This window comes from Bos mutus, chromosome 21, assembly GCF_027580195.1.
Source record: "Bos mutus isolate GX-2022 chromosome 21, NWIPB_WYAK_1.1, whole genome shotgun sequence".
Lineage (NCBI taxonomy): Eukaryota > Metazoa > Chordata > Mammalia > Artiodactyla > Bovidae > Bos > Bos mutus.
Window position 1 is genome coordinate 59,025,699 of NC_091637.1, and position 23,515 is coordinate 59,049,213.

At 47.3% G+C, this 23,515-nt stretch overlaps 1 protein-coding gene across 1 annotated transcript in view; it reads right to left on the minus strand.

The window, feature by feature from the left end:
- Window positions 1-433: 433 nt before the first annotated feature.
- The window catches only part of CLMN (calmin), a 112,336-nt gene continuing 89,254 nt past the window's right edge, over window positions 434-23,515 (minus strand). Inside the window, 10 exon segments of the mRNA XM_070357905.1 lie at window positions 434-753; window positions 3,660-3,730; window positions 4,384-4,444; window positions 8,458-8,654; window positions 12,436-12,569; window positions 12,572-12,790; window positions 12,793-13,353; window positions 13,356-14,067; window positions 19,031-19,113; window positions 22,373-22,566. Coding sequence (XP_070214006.1) covers window positions 585-753; window positions 3,660-3,730; window positions 4,384-4,444; window positions 8,458-8,654; window positions 12,436-12,569; window positions 12,572-12,790; window positions 12,793-13,353; window positions 13,356-14,067; window positions 19,031-19,113; window positions 22,373-22,566 — 2,401 coding nt within the window. The 3' untranslated portion in view covers window positions 434-584.

Here is a 23,515-nt window from a genome sequence, read left to right on the forward strand (position 1 = left end):
AGTCCATCTGGGACCTTAAAAGCCGAGCGAGCTAAGAATCAGTGCTTGTGCTCAGTCGATTAGTCGTGTCCAACTCTTTGCAACCCCAGGGACTGTAGCCCGCCATGCTCCTCTGTCCATGGGATTCTCCGGGCAAGAATACTGGAGTGGGTTGCCATTTCCTTCTCCAGGGCATCTTCCCAACTCAGGGATCGAACCCGCATCTCTTGTGTCTCTAGCACTGGCAGGCAGATTCTTTACCACTGAGCCACCTGGGAAGCCCCATAAGTCTCAGCCATGAAGCTTAATAGTAAAACCTGGCAGAACAAGGCACACAAACAAACCCTACCCAAGGATCCGGCCACACACCTGAGTGTTATGTTCACAGCCTAAGAGAAAAGCATGCTTAGGACTTACAAGAAAAGAAAACGAAAGGAAACATGAAAAAAAAATAGTGGGGAAGGGTGGGGGGGTGGTCTAAGTTTCCTTGGAGGTCTCCCACTATCTGCAGAAGTGCCCCATCCCGAATAGGCAAGAAGAGGAAGGGAGGAGAATGCCCACCCCACGGCCAGGGTCCTGTCTCTTTTATTATGCAGACGCACGCATCAGAGTCTGTTGACATCCAGCTGGGGGAAGAGCAGCAGGCAGTAAACCAGGAGCCAGAGGAAGAGGATAAAGTACATCACGTCCGGCTGCTGGACCAGCTGTGTCAGCGAGTCGCTCTGGGAGCTGTGGATCTCCCGCAGCCTGGCTTTGCTGGAGTGGTTGGCCTTCCTGCAGGAGGGAGACACACCAAAGCAGTCACAAGCAGGGTTCCTCCACCCAGGGGACCCCCACTCCCTCCCTGTCCTCCAGCCTCACTGCCCAACTGGAGAGCCAATGGCTCGGCTTCCCAGCGAGGGGCAGACCCAGGTGGAGGGTGGGGTCCCGGGACGCTCTGAGCTTTTAGACCCTCTCAGTTCATCTCCACGACACCAAAACAGAGGAGCTGTTAGCCCCAGTCTGCAGATGGGCCTGCTGAACCTCGTGGGGTGGGTGGAGGGTGGCTTTCTCCAGCCCACACAATGACTTTTGTGACAGAGCCGGGACCCGGGCCAGCTCTGCACCCTCCTCCAGGATGTGTCCTGTTATACAGCAGTGCCCTGAATGCAGAGTTCAAGGCTGACAGCTCTTTTTTATGCTCCCAGGAACAGAGGGGCTTCCTAAGGAATCTAAGGAGAGAAATGAGGCGTTCCCTGCTAACTGATCATTTAAAAACAGCCATTAGCAACAAAAAGACACACCTCTCTACCATCTAGTTTTTGTTCTTGGCTTCGGAATCTAACCTTGAAAATGATTACCAGGTTCCATATTGGTGAGAGGTATCTTTCTTATTTTCTTTTTTAAGAGGACAGAGTAGATATATAATTTTAAGAGAGTAAATATATATATATATATATATATAATATCTATTTTATTTATCTGGCTGCACTAGGTCTCTGTTGCAGCATGCGGAATCTCTGTTGTGGTAAGCGGGATCTAGTCCCCTGACCAGGGATTGAAGCCGGGACTCTCTGTGTTGGAAACATCGAGTCTTAGCCACTCACTCTCCAGGCAAGTCCCTCTTCTCTTATTTTTATCTTATTTTAACAGAAAGTGAAGTGAAAGTCGCTCAGTCGTGTCTGATTCTTTGCGACCCCATGGACTGTATGGAATTATCCAGGCAAGAACACTGGAATGGGTAGCCTTTCCCTTCTCCAGGGGATCTTCCGAACCCAGGCCTCCTGCATTGCAGGTGGAATTCTTTACCAGCTGAGCCACCAGGGAAGCCCAAAAATACTGGAGTGGGTAGCCTATCCCTTCTCCAGGGGATCTTCCTAACCCAGGGATTGAACCCAGGTTTCCCACATTGCAGGTGGATTCTTTACCAACTGAGCTATTAGGGAAGCCCTGCTGTTGTTGCTGCTGCTAAGTCACTTCAGTCGTGTCCGACTCTGTGCGACCCCATAGACGGCAGCCCACCAGGCTCCGCCATCCCTGGGATTCTCCAGGCAAGAACACTGGAGTGGGTTGCCATTTCCTTCTCCAAGGGAAGCCCTAAGGTAGCACTAAAATGATGTTTTACTGTTGCCTGGTGGAGGGAGTCTAGAAAGGGGCTGTGTGGTGGTGACAGAAAAGGCTCAGAAGACATTATCTGATCGCAGTCGGGGCTGGGGGTCTCTGCTTGCAGCTGCATTTATAGAACCCGTGTGTAAGCTCCTCGGGGTCAATCTGGGGCACATGACAGATTATGAGAAGCAAAAATCACCTCTTCCCTGAATCATCTCCTGATATAGCAAGAAGCCAGGCCAAGAGGGGATTAAACCTTTGCCCTGGTCTGGAAACTGAGTGATTCCCACGCAGATAAGGGGCAGAATTTCTTTCTTCTTCTTAAAACTGTTTTTAGAGAAATTTTAAACTACTTTTTTTTTATTGCATAGGTAATAAATGCTCAAAAGCATAGAAAACGCGACGGCATTTCTCAACCTTGAGGGTTCAATTTTCAAAGACTCTATCTCATAAAAGCTAAAAGTACTATTTTCCTATGAGGATGTCAAGCCCAGTGGAAAATGTGAATTAATATTTCCATTTTACGGCAGGAGAGGGAAACAAATCTTGCCTCTTTTTTTTTTTTTTAAGAACCGGAGAGGTAGACGTCTAAAGATCACACTCCTGGCTGTTGGGAAATTTTCAGAGTCTTTCCGTTTGAATAATCTAAGTCTTTCCAGGCTTCCCTGGTGGCTCAGAAGGTAAAGAATCTGCCTGTAATACAGGAGACCCGGGTTTGATCTCTGGGTCGGGAAGAGCCCCTGGAGAAGGGAATGGCAACCCACTCCAGAATTCTTGCCTGGAGAACCCCATGAGCAGAGGAGCCTGGCAGGCTATAGTCCATGCGGTCACAAAGAGTTGGACACAACTGAGTGACTAACATTTTTCAAGTCCTTCCAAGCCAATTCAAATCCATGGCAAATACAATAAATAAATAAAATTAAGTGATTCAATAACTTTAACAGGGATAGGGACATCTCAGGATTGTCAGAGTTTCAGATTTGTCTGCCTGCTTATGTTCTAAACGGGCGGTGTTACAACCATTCGACACTCAGTCTGGGCCATCTAGTTCTCCGACAGTAAGAAATACTTTCATAGACATCCTGGCATGTTTCCACTCCCTCTTCATGTCTGCTCTGATGCCATAAAACTGTAAAATCAGCTCAGTGAGCTTCTGAGTATTGTACCTGTGGTGGCGACACAGAAGGAACACGGTTGTCAGGGGCTACAGCATTTTAAAAAGCACACACAGTATCCCATCCCTACCTCCTCTGCCTGGCTCTGTTCAGAGGGCCAGCTGATGCCACTGCATTATCTCAATGAAGACTCACACCCAGGTCTCATGACCCAGACCTGCCTTTAAACCAAGTCATTTTTTTCTGAACCGTGCCCTGCTTGTCAACCTGGATTCATATCTACGTTGCCCTCCCACTCACATTCAATTTCCATTCACTTTCTCTGGAACAGGTATTTTCTTGCATGTTTCTAGACTATTAATATTATTATCCAACAAAGCCCTAGTTGGAGAATAGCCACCCCCAGAAGGTAGACTGTGTGATTAAAGAAAAAAAAAATCCCTTAAACCCTACTGAGCCTGGAGTCCAGCCACCCACCTGGTTAACATTCTGTTTCTTCTGTCATCCACATCCGCTGCGTTCCTCAACTGAACATAGCTAAAATGATCCTACAGTGAAATTTATAAACAAAACCCCCGCAACCCAATTAGTAAAGATGAAATCTCTGAAACAGAAAATAAGATGATTTTAAATATACAAAGTCGAGCATGCCATGCTTTTCTCAATCTTGCAAACGTCTAGTTCCACAATAAAACTAGTATGTAATGATCTACACAAATTATTCCCATGGGTGGACGGGTGTAATGATCTACACAAATTATTCCCATGGGTGGACGGGAGAGGCCCCACCCCCCACAAACGGGGCAAGCTATGGATCCCCGGGCTTTTTGGGGCCCAACACATGCAGAGCTAAGCGGTTGTGAAGACAAAGGGAACCCTCTGCTTAGGCTGCATCTCTGTCTTTGAAGGTGATCTTTCTGGATGTGCGTGCAGGGGTTGGGTGGGAGGTCTTGGATATGATTGTTATGACAAAGAGGGCTTTGGGCTTTAAAATCATCACTTTATTTACATCCCCTAATGCCCAAACTGGACATCTGATTGGACTGTGCTTAATGACAAGGTTTCAATTTGCTTGTCTTCTATCCAAAAGCATAGCTGTTGCACGTCAGTAATTTCAAAGCTCTGGGCTAGGGGGAAGGAAGGAGGGAAAGGAATTGATTAGCAGGGGCCGGATGCAAGAAGAAGAAATTCACATACTAACCGATTCCAAAGACCTATTAGTATGTCGTCGAACGTAAATGCTGGAGTCACTGTGACTCGTCCTGAAAAATAAACACATGTTTTGAATTGATGCCACCAAGAACTCCTCATTGCCCCCTTCCCGAGGCTGCCACATGTGGATTTAGGCAAGCTCTGACTTAAGACCTAGTGATGGAAATGAGACCCATTATCCAGTATGCGTGCTTAAAAACAGCAGGATGATACGAAAGAGACACACTGAGCCTTCATTGACAAGAAAAAAAAAAAAGTGAGATAATTTCAAATAGAAAGCAGACCACATATTCTTAAAAATCATAGGGTTTCAGAGCAGGAGGAAGATTTCTCTTTCCAAACATCCCCCAATCGTCGGACTCACCAGAGGTCGTCTGCAAGCTAAAGTCAGACCTGGACTGGGTCCTGGGACCCGGACTCCCTCTGCAGTGCTCCGTGCACGATGCTGAGGATTCCTGGGTCTGGACCACCTCGTTTCCTTTCATACAAGAGGTGGCGGATTTTCTAGCTATATCTGTCAGGCTGATGTGGGAAGTATCTCTGATCTTCTAATGAAGCTGCTTCAGTACAGTTAGAACTGGACATGGAACAACAGACTGGTTCCAAATAGGGAAAGGAGTACGTCAATGCTATATATTGTCACCCTGCTTATTTAACTTATATGCCGAGTACATCATGAAAAACGCTGGGCTGGAGGAAGCACAAGCTGGAAACAAGACTGCCGGGAGAAATATCAATAACTTCAGATATGCAGATAACACCACTCTATGGTTCACTCCCAGCTGATTGACCATAGTCAATTAACCGTAGTTGATTAACCATAGTCAAATAGTTACACCTCTGATCAGTTTTCCTCATCTGTGAAATGGATCATCATTCCCACTCCATCTGCTTCTTGGAGCTGTCAGGGATACTAGCATTCCGTAGGTCAAAGTGGTCCTGTCTTGCTGCCCAACAGAAGAATGAGGTGTTGGATGTGGACTGGCCTGATATAGAGACCATCACATCAGTCTCCTCAAGGCAAACCTACTATATGGCATTGTGGGGTCCAGAGAAGAGTTTAGTCCCATTATTGTCAGCCTTGCTATTACCGCTTACGGCTGTCCCCTAAACATCACCAAGCTCTTCCCTTTCTGCGGATGGCACGTTTCCAGCTAACAGGTTTTGAGCACCTACTATGTCCCAGGTGCAGGGCTAGGCCTAGGGAAACTTCAGTCTTCATCCTCAATTCAAAGTCTGGGTTAGTTTTTCCTGGCTGGTATCACAGCACAGAAATGAAACAAAATGCACCAACAGAAAAAAAAAAAAAAAACACAAAGAACCCGCTCCTCCAGGAGCCCACATTGAACTGAGAGAGCATGCCCACTCCTTATCATTCCCTACCTCCTGCCCCCAACAAAGAACTTTTATTCCTTGAATGCCGAACGCAAGCCAGGTGCTGCGCTAAATGCTAGGACCATACTGGTCCTAGCTGGCTGGAGCTGGCTGACAATCAAGGGGAGAGTAGATGATAAATACGTCCTTCCACATATTATTAAAGAAATGACTGCTTTGATCAATGCTGTGAAGAAAGAGAATAGAGGCTAAGAGAACATATAAAGGGGTATCAAAAATAGCCTGGAGGAATCCAAGAGGGCTTCCTGGAGGAAGTGGTAGTGGAGCTGAGACTCGAGAGCAAGATAGAAAACAGGCAGGGGACAGACGATCCTGAAAGGTGAAGGAGACTGGCTGGGGGCATTCCAGGACCTCAACTAAGGCCAGGGTGCTTGGTGCGATGGGGATGGGGAAGGGTGGACAGAGATGAGGCCATGAGGGGTCCTGCAGGCTCTGGACAAGCGGCCTTTCCGCCTAGACCAACGGGGAGCCACGGGGGTGATTGACAGCCAGGAAAACACCCTGTATTGTCCCTGCGCAGAGAGATAGATGCCCAGGGCTCCGTTCCTTTCCTAAGCCTCAGCCAGGCAATGACCTCCGTCATCAGTGCTCTGGAGTCAGGCTCGGGGGGGTGGGGGGCGGCAGTGAGATGCCCTGAGCACAGGATGGGCGTTGGGGTCCAAGTTCCTCCATGCGCATGAGCGCCCCTCCACGTTATCTGATGACATTAGGTATCTAGTTTCCACCTTGGCTAAAATGCTGCATCACAGTTACAGCTTTGCTTAAGTGAGATGGGATGGAGGAGCTGAGAGATCAGAGTAACACCTTTGCACGAAAAGGTCAGCCCAGCCTCATGCTCACAGACACTGAAATATCGGTTTAGTTTTCTCTATCCCTCCCCCAGTCCCATCTCCACGGGGTGGGTGTTGCTGGTCCTTCTGATGAAGAGGGACGAACCCAAGGTGCTTGCTTCCTCCCCACCCCCATGCTCCCGTTTCTCCTCCCGCCCCCTCCCATTCCATGAATGCTTCCTGAGATGCCTACTATGTGCCAGTTGTTGCTCAGGCTGTTTGTCCCACCTGGAACATCTCTCTCCCTCTCCCAAATGCAAGTCCTGCTCATCCCTTGATGCTGAATTCAAATGATCTCTCAGCACCTAGGCTGCCCTGACCCTCTCTGAGGTCTCATCATAAATCCCTACTTGCCTCTTATACCCAAGGGGCCCACCCAGTCCCAGCAGGATAGATGGAGCACTCCCTATCTCCTTCCAGCTGAGGGCTCCTGGAGGGCAGAGCTGTGGCCGGTGTCTTCCAGAGTCCCCAAGTCTAGCGGGCTCCATCACACATACATGACGGCTCAAAGGCTGCTAAGGCTGATCTGCTTAGGGAGAAGGCGGCAGTCTGGCATCTGACTAGTGGCCCCTCCCGAGTTGGGGTGGAGTAGATGACAGCCCTGGACCACCTGCCCGGGAGTGCTCATCTGCATTTAGAGCAGGGTCAGGTCCAGCCGCATAGACGTCTGCTGGCCAGTCACGGCCAAGGGCAGGGAGAAGGACTTACAGTCATAGGCTAAGTTGGCAGCTGCCTCCCATTGTGCCTTGTGTCTCCTCCCCTGGGCTCCCATCTGCTCTTTGTCCCCCAAAACCCAACATGGGAGCCAGGTGGAGGGGAAGTGGGAAGCAGGGCACTGGACAGCCCCACCCTCTGGCTCTCCCTCTATGGGCTTCAAGACCCCCTCCACTCCCGCAATGATTATCTCAATCATTTCCCTCTGTGGTCAGCATGGCTCACCCAGCACAGGCAACGTGGGGTCACAGAAGGAGTGAGGACTTCTGACAGGTCTGGGTCCAAGACCCCCAGCTCTGGCATCTCCTAAGCTGGGAGGTACCCCCCAAGCTTCCTAACGATGCACAGTCGTACCTGCCTGCCTATCAGGGTGCCCACGAGAATTGATGAACCAATGTAAGGGAAATGCCTGAATACACAAGGGCTGGTACAAGCTGATGGTAAATGTGATGATGAGTGAAGGTGGGGAGAGACCAGGGTCTTCTGACATTCAGCAGTTAAACATTTTCCCTGGGAATAATCCGGACCATCTAGTGGCCTCGGAGTGACAGAGCAGATGTGTGTTACAGGCTTCCTAGCAGTTTAAGTTCATTATCCTCCCTGCCTCCCCCTCCCCTCGGGTAAATCGACCATCCTTACTGCCTTGGACCCAAACTCGTGGGTGAAGCTGTCATATTAAATCTAGCTTCCATGCAACACTGATAAATGGTTCCCTCCACGCATATTCAGCACATCCCTTCCGATTCTGTAAGATGCTCCTAAACGGCTAAGTTTGGTCTCTACCTACACTGACTGGTAGTTATCATGGACTAAGGGTGGCAGGGTCAAGTCTATTACCTCTCATCCCCACCCCTACCTACGGTTCAGCCATCTCTCTGCTTGCTGCCCATTTCCACCCAGAGCTGCTGGCGGTGAGGAGAGAAGGTGAGGTGCAGGTCCTCCTGGTTTTGTGGGGAGGTCCTTGGGGGAGCCCATGTGTGGAGAAGGAGCACTTTGTCTGAATCTGTTTCCCTTGCTGTCCAGCCCTGCCCCCACATCCCCATCCAATCAGAAACCGGAAGTGGGATGAGATTAGAGAGTAGCTCCCCAGGCAGGGGCTCTGGGGCGAGATGTTAATAAAATACCTGGAAAGGACCTTGTGGTCACCGGTGTCTTCTTCCAGGTCATCTGAGGAGCGAACAGTTCCAGGTGCTACAAATATTGAGCTTTCTACGTGGTCCACATGTTTCCTTTTCTCCTTTTTTTTACTGCTGATCGATTCTTCCATTACCTTTTCCTCGAAGGGGCTGGCTAAGTTTTCCGAGTTTGGGGATTCCTGGGACTGAAGGACAAGACAACCAAATACAAGTCAGCATTTTATGCCGCGACGTGGAGTGCGTGACACCACCCAGCAGCAACCCGCTCCACCTTCACTCCAAGGCCCAGCTAAGGTGCCCCCTCCAATCCTGCCACTCCCGTGGGGTCCTTCCAGCACAGCCCAGGGTGGAGGAGAAACCCGCCAGAATGCCTGCTCCCTGTGCAGAGTTCCAAACGCTCCAGACCGATGGATCAAAACAGCATGGGTTTTCCAGTCAGTAAGACCTGGTTTCAAATCTTGGCTAAGTCAGTTCTCTGACCTTGAGTAACTGACTTGATCCCTTTGATCTTCAGTTTCTCTGTCTGTCAAATGGGTATAATAATTATCAGCCTCTGATAAAGTGCTTATACCACTGTGGTTCCTATAAATGATGTCCCCCACAGCGGGCAATGGTTAGACCCTTCACACAGCTATCATCCACTTAACAGAAGAATGGCTACTGGAGGCCATGGGAGCCAAGGGTTGTAAAGGTGGCCCCTGTGTTTGAGGAGATGAGTCTTCACTGTGCTTTTAGCCAAAGGTGGATGGCAGCGCAACCTCCGTTGCATTTACATAATAAGGAAGATTCTTTGACCGTCAACCCCACCAAGCTCTCTCACATGAAATTAAGAAGCGTGGGAATTGTTGGCGATACCTCTCAAGAATTCCGACATGGGCTGGAAAAACTTGCTCAACAGGTATTCTAATAAGAGGATCAGCGTGGCCAGACCCCTGAGGCCCAGGAGAACAAAGCTCCCTGCAGATATTAAACCCGCTCTCAGCAAGCTGAAATGCCAGTTCCTCCATCATCAGTGAGCAAATGCTACCTTTCTGAAAGGTGAGATGAGGAGAGGACTGATTTTCTTAAAGACTAGAAGCCAGAACTTGGCATTTTCTAGTCCATTTAGAAGATAGTGTTTTTCTTTTCTTTTCAAAGGAAGGCCGGGTATGGGAGAAATTCTCCATCCATGTCATCTTCTTTGTCAGGAAACAAGACTCCCAGACCTCACCTGTCATCCTGGGCCTCACCGCTTCCCCTCCCCGGCCCTGCTCACTCACTGGGATCAAGGCCTGGCTACATACCCTTGGGAGCCAATTACAAGGTGTGTTTGGAAGGAGTGGGCACCTGCTGGTTGGACGGGTGAGCACCGGAGGAAGCAGCCCAGTGATGAGCGATGCGGGCGGATGCCCACCCCGGAACCCAGAAATGCAAGCTCGCCCCAAGCTCTCCTGCAGCTCAGCATAAAACAGATGCAAACCTAGATCTCCGGAAGCCCTTCCCAGTCCAGGGCTCTTCCAACCTTGTCCCAAACCATCTGTCCACATGCTGGCTACACACACAGGCGCAAAGCCTGCCTTTGGAAGCAGAAGACAGTGAAGTGCCTCATCTACGCGTCCGCACTCAGTCACCGGGGGAGGAGACTGAGGCGCTCATAAGTCATTTTCCAACCTTTTTTTTTTTTTTTTTAATTTTCTTGGCCGTGCAGCAAGGCTGTGGGATCTTAGTTCCCCGACCAGGGACTGAACACACACCCCTTGCACTGGAAGCTCAGATTCTTAACCACTGGACCGCCAGGGATGTCCCCTCATTAGCCATTTTAAGTCACACAGAGGGGCAGAGAGGCAACTTAGGCCCTCTCCTCACCACCCACTTGGTCCCCTTTCTTTTGCCCGAAAAGAAATTTTCAGCCTCTAACGGTTCAGAGAATCATCCCAGTTGCTGTTGTCATCCCCAACCTGGGGACCCTGAGACCTACTGAGGGGCATTTCCTACCCCGCAGGATTTTTGGGGTCTCCCACAGGATAAGCCTGCTCTGACAGACAGCAGACGGCCGGGGGGGGCAGGAAGGCAGGACTGGGCTCCTCTCCCTAAGGCACAACAGTGGCAGGCAGGTCGATGGCACCTATGAGCCACCCAGCCCTCTCCTCCAGCCAAAGCCAGAGAGTGGGTGCTCGGCCCCGAAGAACTGGTCAGGCCATGCTTGGCTTCTACGCCGTCAGGGCCAGAGAACACTGCTCCACCCCCAGCGCTCAGGCAGGGGCTCCCTTCCACTGTCTGGAGTTGGCAAAGCCACAAATGACGCTATCGATTCTGGCCCATCTAAACCCTAAATGTCTGGTTTTTAAAAATTAATTCATTCGTCGATTTGGCTGCTCTGGGCCTTAGCTGTGGAACGCGAGATCTTTAGTTGCACCGTACAAACTTTTAGCTGCGGCAAGTAGGATCTAGTTCCCTGACCAGGGATGGAAACTGGGCCCCTTGCACTGGGAGCTTGGAGTTCCAGCCACTGGACCACCAGGAGAGTCCCCTAAATGTCTTCTGTATGCGCGCGTGCTCAGTCACTTCAGTGGTGGTCAACTCTGTGCGACCCTATGGACTATAGCCCACCAGGCTCTTCTCTGTCCATGGGATTCTCCAGGCAAGAATACTGGGGTGAGTTGTGTGTTCTCCTCCAGGAGATCTTCCTGATCCAGAAATCGAACCCGGGTCTCCTGCATTGCAGGCAGGTTCTTTACCGCTGAGCCAACAGGGAAACCCCCTAAACGTGTTTTAAGGTTACTCAGATTCCCTTTCTGCAGCCTCCCCGGAGGGCAAGGCTTTCTTGTTCCTCCGAGTACCTCTGGGCCCTCACTGGATCCTGTCTTGACTCTCCATCAGCTCAGGGTTTAATTTACCTGTCCTCACAGGACACCCCAAACTGCCATTCAGTGCACATTGACAGCAGCTTTGCAGGCCCTGTCAGGCTGGCCTCTGGAGCCCAGAGATGAATACACAAATGCTCCCTCTTTACTGGGAGAGAAAATTACAACCCATGAGACTCAAAAAGAGTCCAACACGACTGAGCAACTAAGCATGCAAACACACACACACACACAAATAGGTGGTAGGCAAAGGCCTCCAGAGAGGGGAGCAACTCCAGCAAAGCCTGGAGGCAAAGGAGCATCTGGGAGGCGGGGAAGAGGCAGCTGTGTCTGGAGGGGCAGGCGGGGAAGGGGACCCTACACCCTCTCACCGCTCACTCTGGGGGCCCCTCTAGAGCTGCTTGGCCAGGTGAAGGCAGACTCAAGGTGGCAGACAGCGTGTGCCTGGCTGCTCCAGCTCAGACATGCGTGTCCTTCCCTGGCCTTGTTTATACAACCCAATTCTAACAGCAGGAGCCAAACTATCATGCCAAACAGATAACAGGCCTTGAAATATCAAGGCTGGGGTCCAGTGTGAGGTCTGGCTTGGTTTTCCCAGCTGCTGGAGGAGAACGGGCTGCAGTTGACTCAGTGCAGAAGAGGCGGAGCTGTGATCACTAATGAAAATGATTTCTGATATCACTACGCTGGGACTCCCCCACTGCCACCAAGCATGACCTCAGCTTATCTCCCAGGCAGCCTGTGGGCAGGGCCAGGACTACGGGGAGGCCAGCAAGGTGTCCAGAGTGCCAAACTGGACCAGTGTCCCTCTCAGATACTCACCTAGCCCTATGCCTGAGCCTGGAGTGAATTTCTCCCTAAATTCTAGACCTGGGATGCCTGTGCGGGAAGCTGCATTTCTCTGTTTTATGCAGGAAGAAGGGGAGTTTAGGAGAAGGAAATAGCAACCCACTCCAGTATTCTTGCCTGGAGAATCCCATGGACAAAGGAACCTGGCAGGCTATAGTCCATAGCGTCACACTGGGTCGGACCCAACTGAAGCGACTTAGCACGCACGCACAGGGATATTTGGGGAGAAGCACAGAATTCCCCACGCAGGGTTTCCAACTCCATAGTCACATACCTGATGGCCCTGCACGGGGACGCTGTCTTTGGCCTCCCTTTGCTGGTGGTCCTCAGGCGAGGGTTGGGGAGAGGGTTCCGAGGCGGGACTGGCATCCTCCGCGATGCTGGCCTGGGGGAGGTCCTCGCCCAGCCGGAGAAGCTGAAGCTGCTCTGGGAGGCCTCGGCCTCCTCGGGCTCGTCCTCCCTGGCCCCCAGGTCCAGCAGATAAGCCTCCGGTTCTTCCAGGTCCATCTCTTCGTTTTTCAAATCCTCCGAGCCTTCCGCGTAAGCCTCCAAAACCGCCGCCAGGGGCACCTCGTAATGCGGGTAGTAGAAAAGGTCATGGGGGATGACGGAAATCTTGGAGAGCGGGGAGACGGCTTAAAGTCCAGGCCCTCCTCGCTGGGGCTGCGGAGGGTCTCCAAGCTGACGCTGCTGCTTGGCGGGTTGGAAGGCAATTCTCCCCCGAGCCCCCGGAGGCACTCGGCTTCCCCTTCCTCCTCGCCCCGACGGCGGCGTCGGAAGGACTTGCGCTTGGCCTTCTCATACACCTCTGGCTTTTTATCCACCAGGGCCTCCTCGGGGGCCAAAGAATAGCCTTGGTCTTGGTCTCCAGGGTCCTTATGAGGGTCAGGTTGGTCGAGCTTCACTGGAGCCTCATCCGAATCTGTCTTCTTGTGGGCGGATTTCCCTCTCCGTTTGCCCAACCTCTCCGGGTGATCCTCCGACAGCTCCTCCTCTGCAGGTTTTTTCTCATGAGGCGAAGGAACCTCATTGAAAGCCTGGCTGGTGGAGGCAAAATCGATGAGGTCGCTGTTAAACTTTGAGGCTTTTAATGGTATGGCTTCAAAATAGTCTTCTTTATCCATCGCTTCTACCGTCAGCAGCTTCACCTTGATCTCCAAGGCATTGGCCATAACGGTGTTCTCTCCCGGGGTGAGGGGAGATGGCCTTCGTCCCCAGGGCTGGATGCCCTCTCCGAAGCCCCATTCCAGGGGGGAGAGGTCCAGGAAGTCGGAGGATGACTAATCTCACCATCCACCGAGGACATGTCGCCAGGGACCTCGTTGGAGGCTACTTCCAGGATCTCCGGCGCCTCCCGTTTCGGTGTTTGTTCAGCAGCGTCAGCCGCCAAGACCCGTTCATCCTGCTTGGACGACTCCTTGCTCTCTCCGGGGCTCCCTTCAAAGTGCAGGTCTGCACTGTAGAAAGGGTCCTGACTGCAGGAGGCATCCTTGTAGGTGTCAGCCTCAAAGTGCACCGTCTTCTTGATTGGCAGAGAGTTGGACCTCCGGCTGTCCTTTCTGGATGATAGGATGGAAGATTCTGGAGCCGGTTCACTGGTGCTGTTGAGCTTCCCGGGGATCCCTTGGAGAACCTGCTCGATGATCTGGTTCATGAACTCGGAGGAGCTGTCCACCAGCTCCTGGCTGGAAACGCCACCCAGCCAGGGCTCCTTAGCGTCCTCAGGCTTGTCACAGACGAAGACTTTGGAGGGAGGTGGGTGGCTGGCCTCATGGTTGATGGTGTAGGCTCGCTCCCCGTCCTCGGTCAGAAGGAAGACGGCGCTCTCTTGTTCCGAAGGGGTTTCTTTGATGCGAACGAAGGTGGATTCTATAGGGGCTTCTTTGTCAGAATCCACAAAATCCTCCTACCAAGAAACACAGGGCACCATGAAATTATCAGTGTCTAAGTGCCACGTAGAGTCCCCTCTCAAAACACAAAAACAAACCAGCAAGAGCACTTCAGAATGAATGGAAGTATAGATGGGCAAATGACTGTTGTTCCTGCTGAAATGTGAAAACGTCAGATAAGTTAAAGAGAAGGTCATTTTCGAAGCTATGACTGCAAAGACATCTCAATGAACTGAACTCTGGAGAAGGATGGGCCCTTTCTAAGCGAGGAGATTATCGGCAACCTCATACCTGTGGGCCACTGCCTAGTCTGGGTACGGATGAGAAGTGAACCTACCTAAGATAAGGAAAGAGCAGCTAAATCTTTACTGATTGTCGGGCTGGTGTGAGACATTGAATCCGGAAGGGCCTCAAACATGAAAAACCACTTCTGTTCATATACTAGTTTTCCCACACAGGGACTCCTGTTAAGCACGGTGTGGCTGAACTATTTACAGAAGCCAAGACACAGAAGCAACCTAAGTGTCCATAGACAGATGAATGGATAAAGAAGACGTGGTACATCTATACAATGGAATACTACTCAGCCATATAAACAAATGACATAATGCTATTTGCAGCAACAGGAATGGACCTAGACATTATCATATTAAGCAAAGGCAGAGAAAGGCAAATACCATGTGATAGCACTTATATGTGTAATCTCAAATGTTACATAAACGGACTTATTTACAAATCAGAAACAGACCCACGGCCACAGAAAACAAACTCGTGGTTTCCAAAGAGGGAAGTGGGGGAGGGATAAATTAGGAATTTAGCACTAGCAAACTACTATATATAAAATAGATAAAACAGATAAGCAACAGGATCTACTTTATAGCACTTAATATAGGGAACTATAGTATCTTGTAATAAACCATAATGGCAAAGAATTTAAAGAATATGTATGTACAGAGATCCATATACATATATAACTGAATCACTTTGCCGTATAAGAGAAACTAACACAACATTGTAAAGCAATTATATTTCAATTTAAAAAAAAGATGCAGCTGAGAGCAGGGCTGAAAGTAGAGAGCAATCTTGGTGGTTCTGCAGTGCTTGGCTCCCAATGTACTGGTGGGGAGAGTGGATTGGTCTCATTCTAAAACTAGTTGAAATCAGAGAGCTGAAATTAAATAAAACTGCAACAGAGTCCTTATCAAGTTCTGAGAAGGTCAAAATGGTCAGCTCCTGGTCATAGGTCCTTGTTTGGGAAAGGGTTACATTCTCTGGGGGTGGGGGAAATATCATGTACCTCATCACATATCAGATATGGCATAAAATTAAAGTTACCTAGCACCCTGATTTTTTTTTCTTAATATAACCAGGGTTTCACTCTCTGTCCTTTTCAACTGAAGTAGGACATTTCATTCATACATTTCAGTATAGTCATTCATTTCCAGCTGTACATAGGATGAGGACAGGTCTGATCCATGAACATGTCTTAAATAAGTGGGTTGCTGTATTTTAGGATTATAAACATTTTTCATTATTGGAAAGTGTAATGAGGACCTTCTGCAGAATCGTTTAGAACCCAAACCACCAGACACAATTTTTATAGTGTCTGTATATTTGTGATGCAAGGTCTTGTAAAGGTTTTTACCGAAAACTACCATTAACCAGTCTCTCTTACTGACAATAAATTATTAATAAAATTTAAAAAAAGATACAAAGAAGCAAACAAAGAGATCCATAATCAAGAGAAACATTAGTCATTAGAAGCAGACCCAAAGATAACCCAGGGTTAGAATTAGCATAAAGACCATAAAACAACCGTTTAACCTACACCTCAAGAAACACAAAGGTCATTCTTCAGGCTAAAAAGAAACAATCACAGATGAAAGCCTGGATCTGGAATAGGGGAATGAGAAGTACTTAAAACGGTAAATGTATAACTGATATAAAAGATGATCTTAAAAGTTTTCTTAAAAAGTCTCCTGCTTACAGCAAAAATAATAACAAACCATGGCAAATTAAAGTATACAGAAGCAAAGCAAATGACAATAATAGCAAAAGGAAGGGAGAAGAAAAGTGAGTGGAATCAAATAGCTGCATATTCAAAAATATATAAAATACGTACCTATTTAAAATTGTACAATGAGGGACTTCTCTGGGGATCCAGAGGTTAAGAATCTGCCTTGCAATGCAGGGGATGTGAGTTCAATCCCTGGTCAGGCAACTAAGATCCCACAGGCTGAGGGGCAACTAAGCGTGCAAGCCACAACTACTGAGCCCGTGTGCTCTGGAGCCTGTGTGCCACAACTAGAGAGCCCGTGTGCCACAACTACTGAGCCTACACATCACCATTAGAGTCCGTGCACCACAAAGGATCCCCCGTGATGCAGGGAAGATCCTGAGGCAGCCAAATTAAAAAATAAAAGTTACCTAATAGTAATCCAAGGTAGATTGAGGTATGTTCAAGATGAGTATTATAATCCCTAGGGAGAACTACTAAAGAGATAAACAGATGTGGCTAAAAAGCCAACAGAGGAGATAAAATGGAAACCAAAAAACAATTGAACAATCCAAAAAAAATGAGAAAGGAAGAATAAAGCAGCATAAAACAGACAGGACCAGTGGAAAACAACAATAAGATGGTAGATTACATCTATGTAAATGGGCAAAAAATACACTAATAAAGTGACACGCTAATAATTCTTGTCAAAATGGATAAAAAACAAGACCCAACACTAAGGTATTTTTACAAGAAACATTCTTTAAATATAAGCACACCTACACTGAAAGGAGAAAGATATTAATAGAAAATGATAAATCATACAGATACTAACTTATGATAGTTCCTATATTCCTATCAAATTTACTCCATGATGAAACAAAACAAAAATAAAATGATGACCTCAAAGAGAAACAACAATCCTTAATGTATATGCATTTATGGCATAGCTTCCACACACACAAAGCAAAATCTGACAGAACTAAGAACAATAAAGTCACAATCATAAGTCAGAGGTTTTTAACTTTTCTCCCTCACACTCATTGATAGGAAAAGAAAAGAAAAAAAGGGCACTTCTCTAGAGTATTAGAACAGCATATTAACCAACTCAGCCTAATTGACTACTGACGCTTTCACTGTACAGGACACGTTTTTTCAAATGCATATGGTACATTTACCCAAGTAAACCATATGTCAGGGCATAACGCCAGGCACAGTGTCTGGCACACGACCAGGGCTTAATGAATATTTATTAAAGTGTACTACAGTCAGCTGAATTACTAAACTTAAAAAAACAACAGTTCGACAGGAGTCTGGATCAGCTGGGATGCCTCATCTGTATCGCTGGGATGCCTCATCTGTATCCCCTAGGGATGCAAACAGACCATTCTTAGGGGATGCCCTGTGCTGTGTGGGTCAGGGGGACTTTCCCCATGTGTTCTATCTTGCTTGACCCCTCCTTCCCCAGCCCCAGTCTCTGACCCCAGCACTGGGGAGATTCAAGTGTCAGATTTGCTGAATCCAAGCTATGACCTTGACTCACACACACATCATAAATTTTAGTTGATTTCAAACTCTGCCTAGGTTGAAGAGCTCAGGACTAATAAAAGCCCCGGTCCCTAGTATTTCCAAATTTCATAATGAAGATTAAATTAAAGAATGACATTAATATCACCATTTTTTGAGCATCAACTGTTGTGCCAACAGGACTTTACATATCTATTTACTCTTCACATAACCCTGAAAATGTGGGTCATATTTCCATTTTACAGATGGCATCTCATACAGACAGGTATCAGAGAGATTAACTAAACAGCTCAAGGCCACAAGGCTTCAAGTGGCAGAGCTGACATTCCAGCCCATGGAATGCCTGCTTCTAAAGCACCCTGGAAAGTGATCTGTGGCCCAGAAACAGATGGGAAACACACACGTAGGGAGCCTGGAGAGGATCCAGCCTGGCTCTTCTGAGTTGTGCACAATGGGGTCTCAGTTTTAGCCATATGTTGTAAGGAATCTAAATGCCTGAGCTTTGGAACCACAGAGAACTGAGATCAAACCCCAGCTCTGCACTTGGCAGCTGGGCAACCCTGGAGAGGTCTTTAAGCCTCTTTGAGCATCCGTTTTCTCTTCTACAAAATGAAAATCATGATACAGAGTCAAGTGGGACTGCAGGGGTGGCAGTCAGCCCAGAGACACACAGGATGCTGACCTGACAAGCCTCCGGCTAAAAGCGCAGCCTGTCCCTCCTGTGAGTATTAGTTCTGTACGATTTTTTTTTGGCGGGGCGGAGGGGAGTCTAGTATTTCTAACTACTTGAAACAATAATGTGTTTGTTGACTTGCCACCTGTTTTCTCTATTAGAACAAAGCTACAGAAGGTCAGGGACCTCATCCATCTCATTGACCGTTAAGCTTCCCTGAGCCAGCCATGGGTGTTCCAATAAAGTAATTTTCCAATAAAGTCAATAAAGGACTGTTGTTACTGTTGTGATAATTATTACTATAATCCTAGGCTTGTGGATGGGTTGGCTGGAGGTTCAACAGAGTCTTGACAACTTCTAAAAGGTCTGATTTTGCTCCAAATAATCAGTCACCAAGTATGCTCAGATTCTAAAAATTAAAAACATGTGCTTGGTCATTGTCTTTAAAATTTTTCACACTCTGATAAAATCTGGTAGACTGCTAAAATGTCCCATCTGACATCTAGAAAATCAAGTCGCTGATTCATATAACAAGTGGGCATCTTAAAAGTTTGGGATGGGGAGAGGTTTGTGAGAGGTGTGCCTGACTTTCCATTCTGCTTTTTACCAGTGCATATGTTAGCTATGATTTTGAAATGAAAATGTGGCAAGGCACATGAGATCGAGATTCAGTTATTACAGTAGCCACACAGCTCAAACACCAGCTTCATCTCATGGTCAGAACTCATCATCTCATGATGGAAATGTACAGTTTCTGAATTATAGGTAAGGAAAACAGACATACGGCTTCCAACTCCGGGAAATGTTCTAGAAACTGAGCCACGTAAGTCACGATGGACTGCTCATCTGGTGTGTCAACCATGATGTCTGTTAAGAGAAACAGAGGAGTTAGAAGGACATGTAAAACACAGGTTGTATTTTATTTATTTTTACATTTTTTTAAATTTTTAAATTTTTTCCAGCTTTATCGAGGTATAATTGACAAATGAAAATTGTATATATTTAAGGCGTACAATATGATAGTCTGACATACACAGACATTGTGAAATGATTCTCACAATTAAGTTAATTTACACATCTATCATCTCACACAGTTACTTTATTCTGATGTGCTAAGAAAACTTAAGATCTACTCTTTTAGCAAATTTCTGGTAGACAATACAGTGTTATTAACTATAGTTACTATATTGTATGTTAGACTTCTCCAGAACTTACGAGAGTTTGTACATTTCTCTACTTTTTCCACTGCCAACCCCCAGCTCCTGGTAACCATCATCATACTCTCTAGTTCTATGAGTTGGACTTTTTTAGGTTCCACATATAAGTGAGATCATGTAGTACTTTTCTGTGATTGGCCTATTTCAGCGTAATGTCCTCCAGGTTCATTCGTGTTGTTGCAAATGACAGAATTTCCTTCTTTCCGTGGCTGAATGATATCTCATTGTATATACACGGCATTTTCCTTATCTATTCATCCACTAATGAACACTTAGGTTGTTACTATGCTTTAGCTACTGTGAATAATGCTGCGATGAACACTAGTGTGCAGATATTTCTTCAAGACTGCAATTTCCTTTCCTTTGGTTTTATTTTGTTTGTTTTTGGGGTTTTCTGGGGTCTTTTTCACTGCACTGTGCAGCTTATGGGATTTTAGTTCCCTGACCAGGGATTGAACTCTGGTCCACAGCAGGGAAAGCACCAAGTCTTAACCATTGGACCACCAGGGAATTCACAAGCTTGTTTCCTTTAAATTTAATTTCCTTTGACTATATGTTCAGTAGAAGGTTTGCCAATAGTTTGGCCACCTGATGCAAACAGCCTACTCACTGGAAAAGGCCGTGATGCTGGGGAAGATTAAGGGGAGGAGGAGAAGGGGGTGACAGAGGAAGAGATGGTTGGATAGTCATGTTCATGACTCAATGGATATGAACTTGGGCAAACTCTGGGAGACACCAAGGGACAGGGAAGCCTGGCGTGCTGCAGTCAATGGGGTTGCAAAGAGTCAGACATGACTGAGTGACTGAACAACAACAGAGAGTTTGCTGGATCACACAATTGTCTTTTTTTATTTTTTGAGGGCTCTCCATGAAGTTTTCCATAAGAGCTGAACCAGTTCACATTCCCACAACAAGAACAGAGTTTTCACATGGGATCTTGGGATGCTTGACGCTGAAGGATCCCACAGACCAGGGAGGTTTTTTCTCTTTATTTCACATGTCAGGATATTTAAGCCCTTTAAGTGAAGGGGGATGATTTGAGTAGTAAAGCCTCACACTTGGCTGATGAGCAGAGAAGCTGGGATGGAGAATCCTAGACTCCCTGCACCCAAGATTCTGTTATTCCCGGCTGGCCAAGTCCCTCCCTGTGAGTGGCCAGTTCACGGCCCATCCCATCAGTGAGTCTGTTGAGCTGAGACCCTTACACACTGCCAGAGAGAATCCTAAATAAGCCTGACCCACGTGGAATATGATTTGATAGAGATAACCAAGTGCCTTAAAAAGGCGTGTACTTTCTAGCTGCATCATTCCACAGATGGGACGTGGTCCCAGAGGAAATAATCTGAGATGCACACTGAACTTTATCTAATAAGATGTTCATTGCAGCATTATATACAAGACTACGGAGAAGGCAATGGCATCCCACTCCAGTACTCTTGCCTGGAAAATCCCATGGACGGAGGAGCCTGGTAGGCTGTAGTCCATGGGGTCGCTAAGAGCTGGACACAACTGAGCGACTTCACTTTCATTTTTCACTTTCATGCATTGGAGGAGGAAATGGCAACCCACTCCAGTGCTCTTGCCTGGAGAATCCCAGGGATGCCCGGGGCCTGGTGGGCTGCCGTCTATGGTGTCTCACAGAGTCAGACACGACTGAAGCGACTTAGCAGCATACAAGACCATTCCAAAACAACCTGAACATCTACCAGTGGTAAAGAGTTAAGTACACTTTGGTATGCCCACTAGATGGACCATTATGCAGCCAATAAAAACATAATGAAGACATCCTAGCAGCATGAAAAATATTTACATCACAATTATAATGTTTAGGTTAAAAAAAGGAAGATACACATTATGTGGTATCCTGGATGGGAGGGGAGTTTGGGGTTAGAATCGATACATGTATATGTATGGCTGAGTCCCTTTGCTGTGTGCAGCTGAAACTATCACAGTATTATTTGTTAATTATTTGCTGCTGCTGCTGCTGCTAAGTCGCTTCAGTCGTGTCCGACCCTGTGCGACCCCATAGACGGCAGCCCACCAGGCTGCCCCGTCCCTGGGATTCTCCAGGCAAGAACACTGGAGTGGGTTGCCATTTCCTTCTCCAATGCATGAAAGTGGAAAGTGAAAGTGATCTGCGTAGCTACCAACCAAGTTCACAGCCTGCAGCTCCCTGTGCTTCTTTCCATTGCTACCCATTTTGCTGTTTAATTGTCAAGACGTCTCATATCATTTTGATTTTTTTATGTTCCACCGCTACTACTTTCTTTTGTATTAAACAAGCATTTCTACTTTTTAAAAAAAAAAAAAGTTTTTTAAAAAACCTTTATTTTGTACTGGTTAATTATTTGCTAACCAGTACAAAATAAAGGTTTTTTTAAAAAACTTTTTAAAAATATATTTTTTTAAGTAGAAATGCTTGTTTAATACAAAAGAAAGTAGTAGAGGTGGGACATAAAAAAATCAAAATGATATGAGACGTCTTGACAATTAAACAGCAAAATGGGTAGCAATGGAAAGAAGCACAGGGGGCTGCAGGCTGTGAACTTGGTTGGTAGCTACGCAGATGTTCACATGTGATTATCACAGAATCACAAAAATGCATGTTTGTTTCACGCATTTTTCTACATGAGTGTTATATTTCAAAATAAAAAAAGTTCTAAAAGCCTTAAAAAAAAAAAACAAAAAAGGAAGGGACAAAGTCATACATACACTGAATGATCCCAATTATGTTAAAAAACTGTATTGAGATATAAGGAAAAACAGTGGGGAAATGATGTCAGTGGCAGGAATATAGGAGATATAAAAATGACTTCGTTAGATGTTTCTGTATTCTCCAGAATTTCCATGTGGACAGAAGGTGTTACAGGTTAAAAATGAGTTATGAGGAAAGAGAGGACCACGGCTACCTTCTGGCTCCAGGAGCCTGGGGATGTGAAGGGCATCGTGAGCGATGCTGAAAGCCTTCTCCAGATTCTCCCGCATGGAGTCTTCCAGCGCCTGCTTCATGTCCACCAGGCTGGGGTCGATGGCCTTGATCACAGCCAGGAAAGCCAGCCCGCTCCGCCAGCTGCCTGCAAAGTCCTGCACCGCCACGCCATACCTGAAGGGAAAGCAGCAGCCGCAGGGCAGGTGGGTAATCAGACTCAGGGATGCCTCGATGGCCTCCGAGTGGGGCTGGGAGCTGCTGACCTGGCGAGGACTCGACGCCCCGGGCCCTGAGTATCAGGACAGCTGCACTGCCCCATCCGTGTTTCCATTTCCGGACAAAACGAACAGGAAGGTTATGTCGCACAAGGAGACATAATAGGAACTTGAGTTCCCCTCCCAGATACATAAATCCTTCATTTAACACATGATTCCTTTTATCAGTGATCTTTGAAGTGTAGCAAACACGGGTGTGTTGTGTCATAAAATAGAGCCAAAAAGTTCATGTTCACACCCTGGCTGCCCCTCTGTGCTTCCAGCGCTGCGGCCTTGGGCAGATCACGTACCTTCTTAGACTCAAACGTATAAAACAGAACTGTCATGGGGAAGGATTAGGTTGAACCCGCCCCCAGAGTGGCCGTACCACGTGGACCATGTGTGATGTAGGTGCCCCACAGAAGCCACTCACTAAGTGCTAGCTAATGTCACGATTGGTAGAAATAAAATTACAACTTTAGAAATGACAAGGAGAGGTCATCCTGTATTAATTTCCTTTAGACTCCATCCCTCGAGAGCCCCTCTTCCTGCTGCCAATTTCCCTACTGGGGTCACTGAATGCTCTTAAAAAAAACACAAATATCTTTTTATTTAGATATTTATGGAGAGTCATAAGTTGCAAAAGCAGTACAAAGAGCCCTTGGTACACATCATCTGCTTCCCTCAACACAGGGTCTTGTGTTAGAGGCGAGTGTCATCAGAACCAGACACGGATGTGAGTCCATGGCTATGAGTCACAGATGAGCCAGGGCTATAAGCCATGTACTAGTGTTTCATCGGTTCACTGTCACAGGTGTGGCAGAAGCGCCAGGACGCTTTGTCTCAAGCACCCATTCTTGTGACCACTG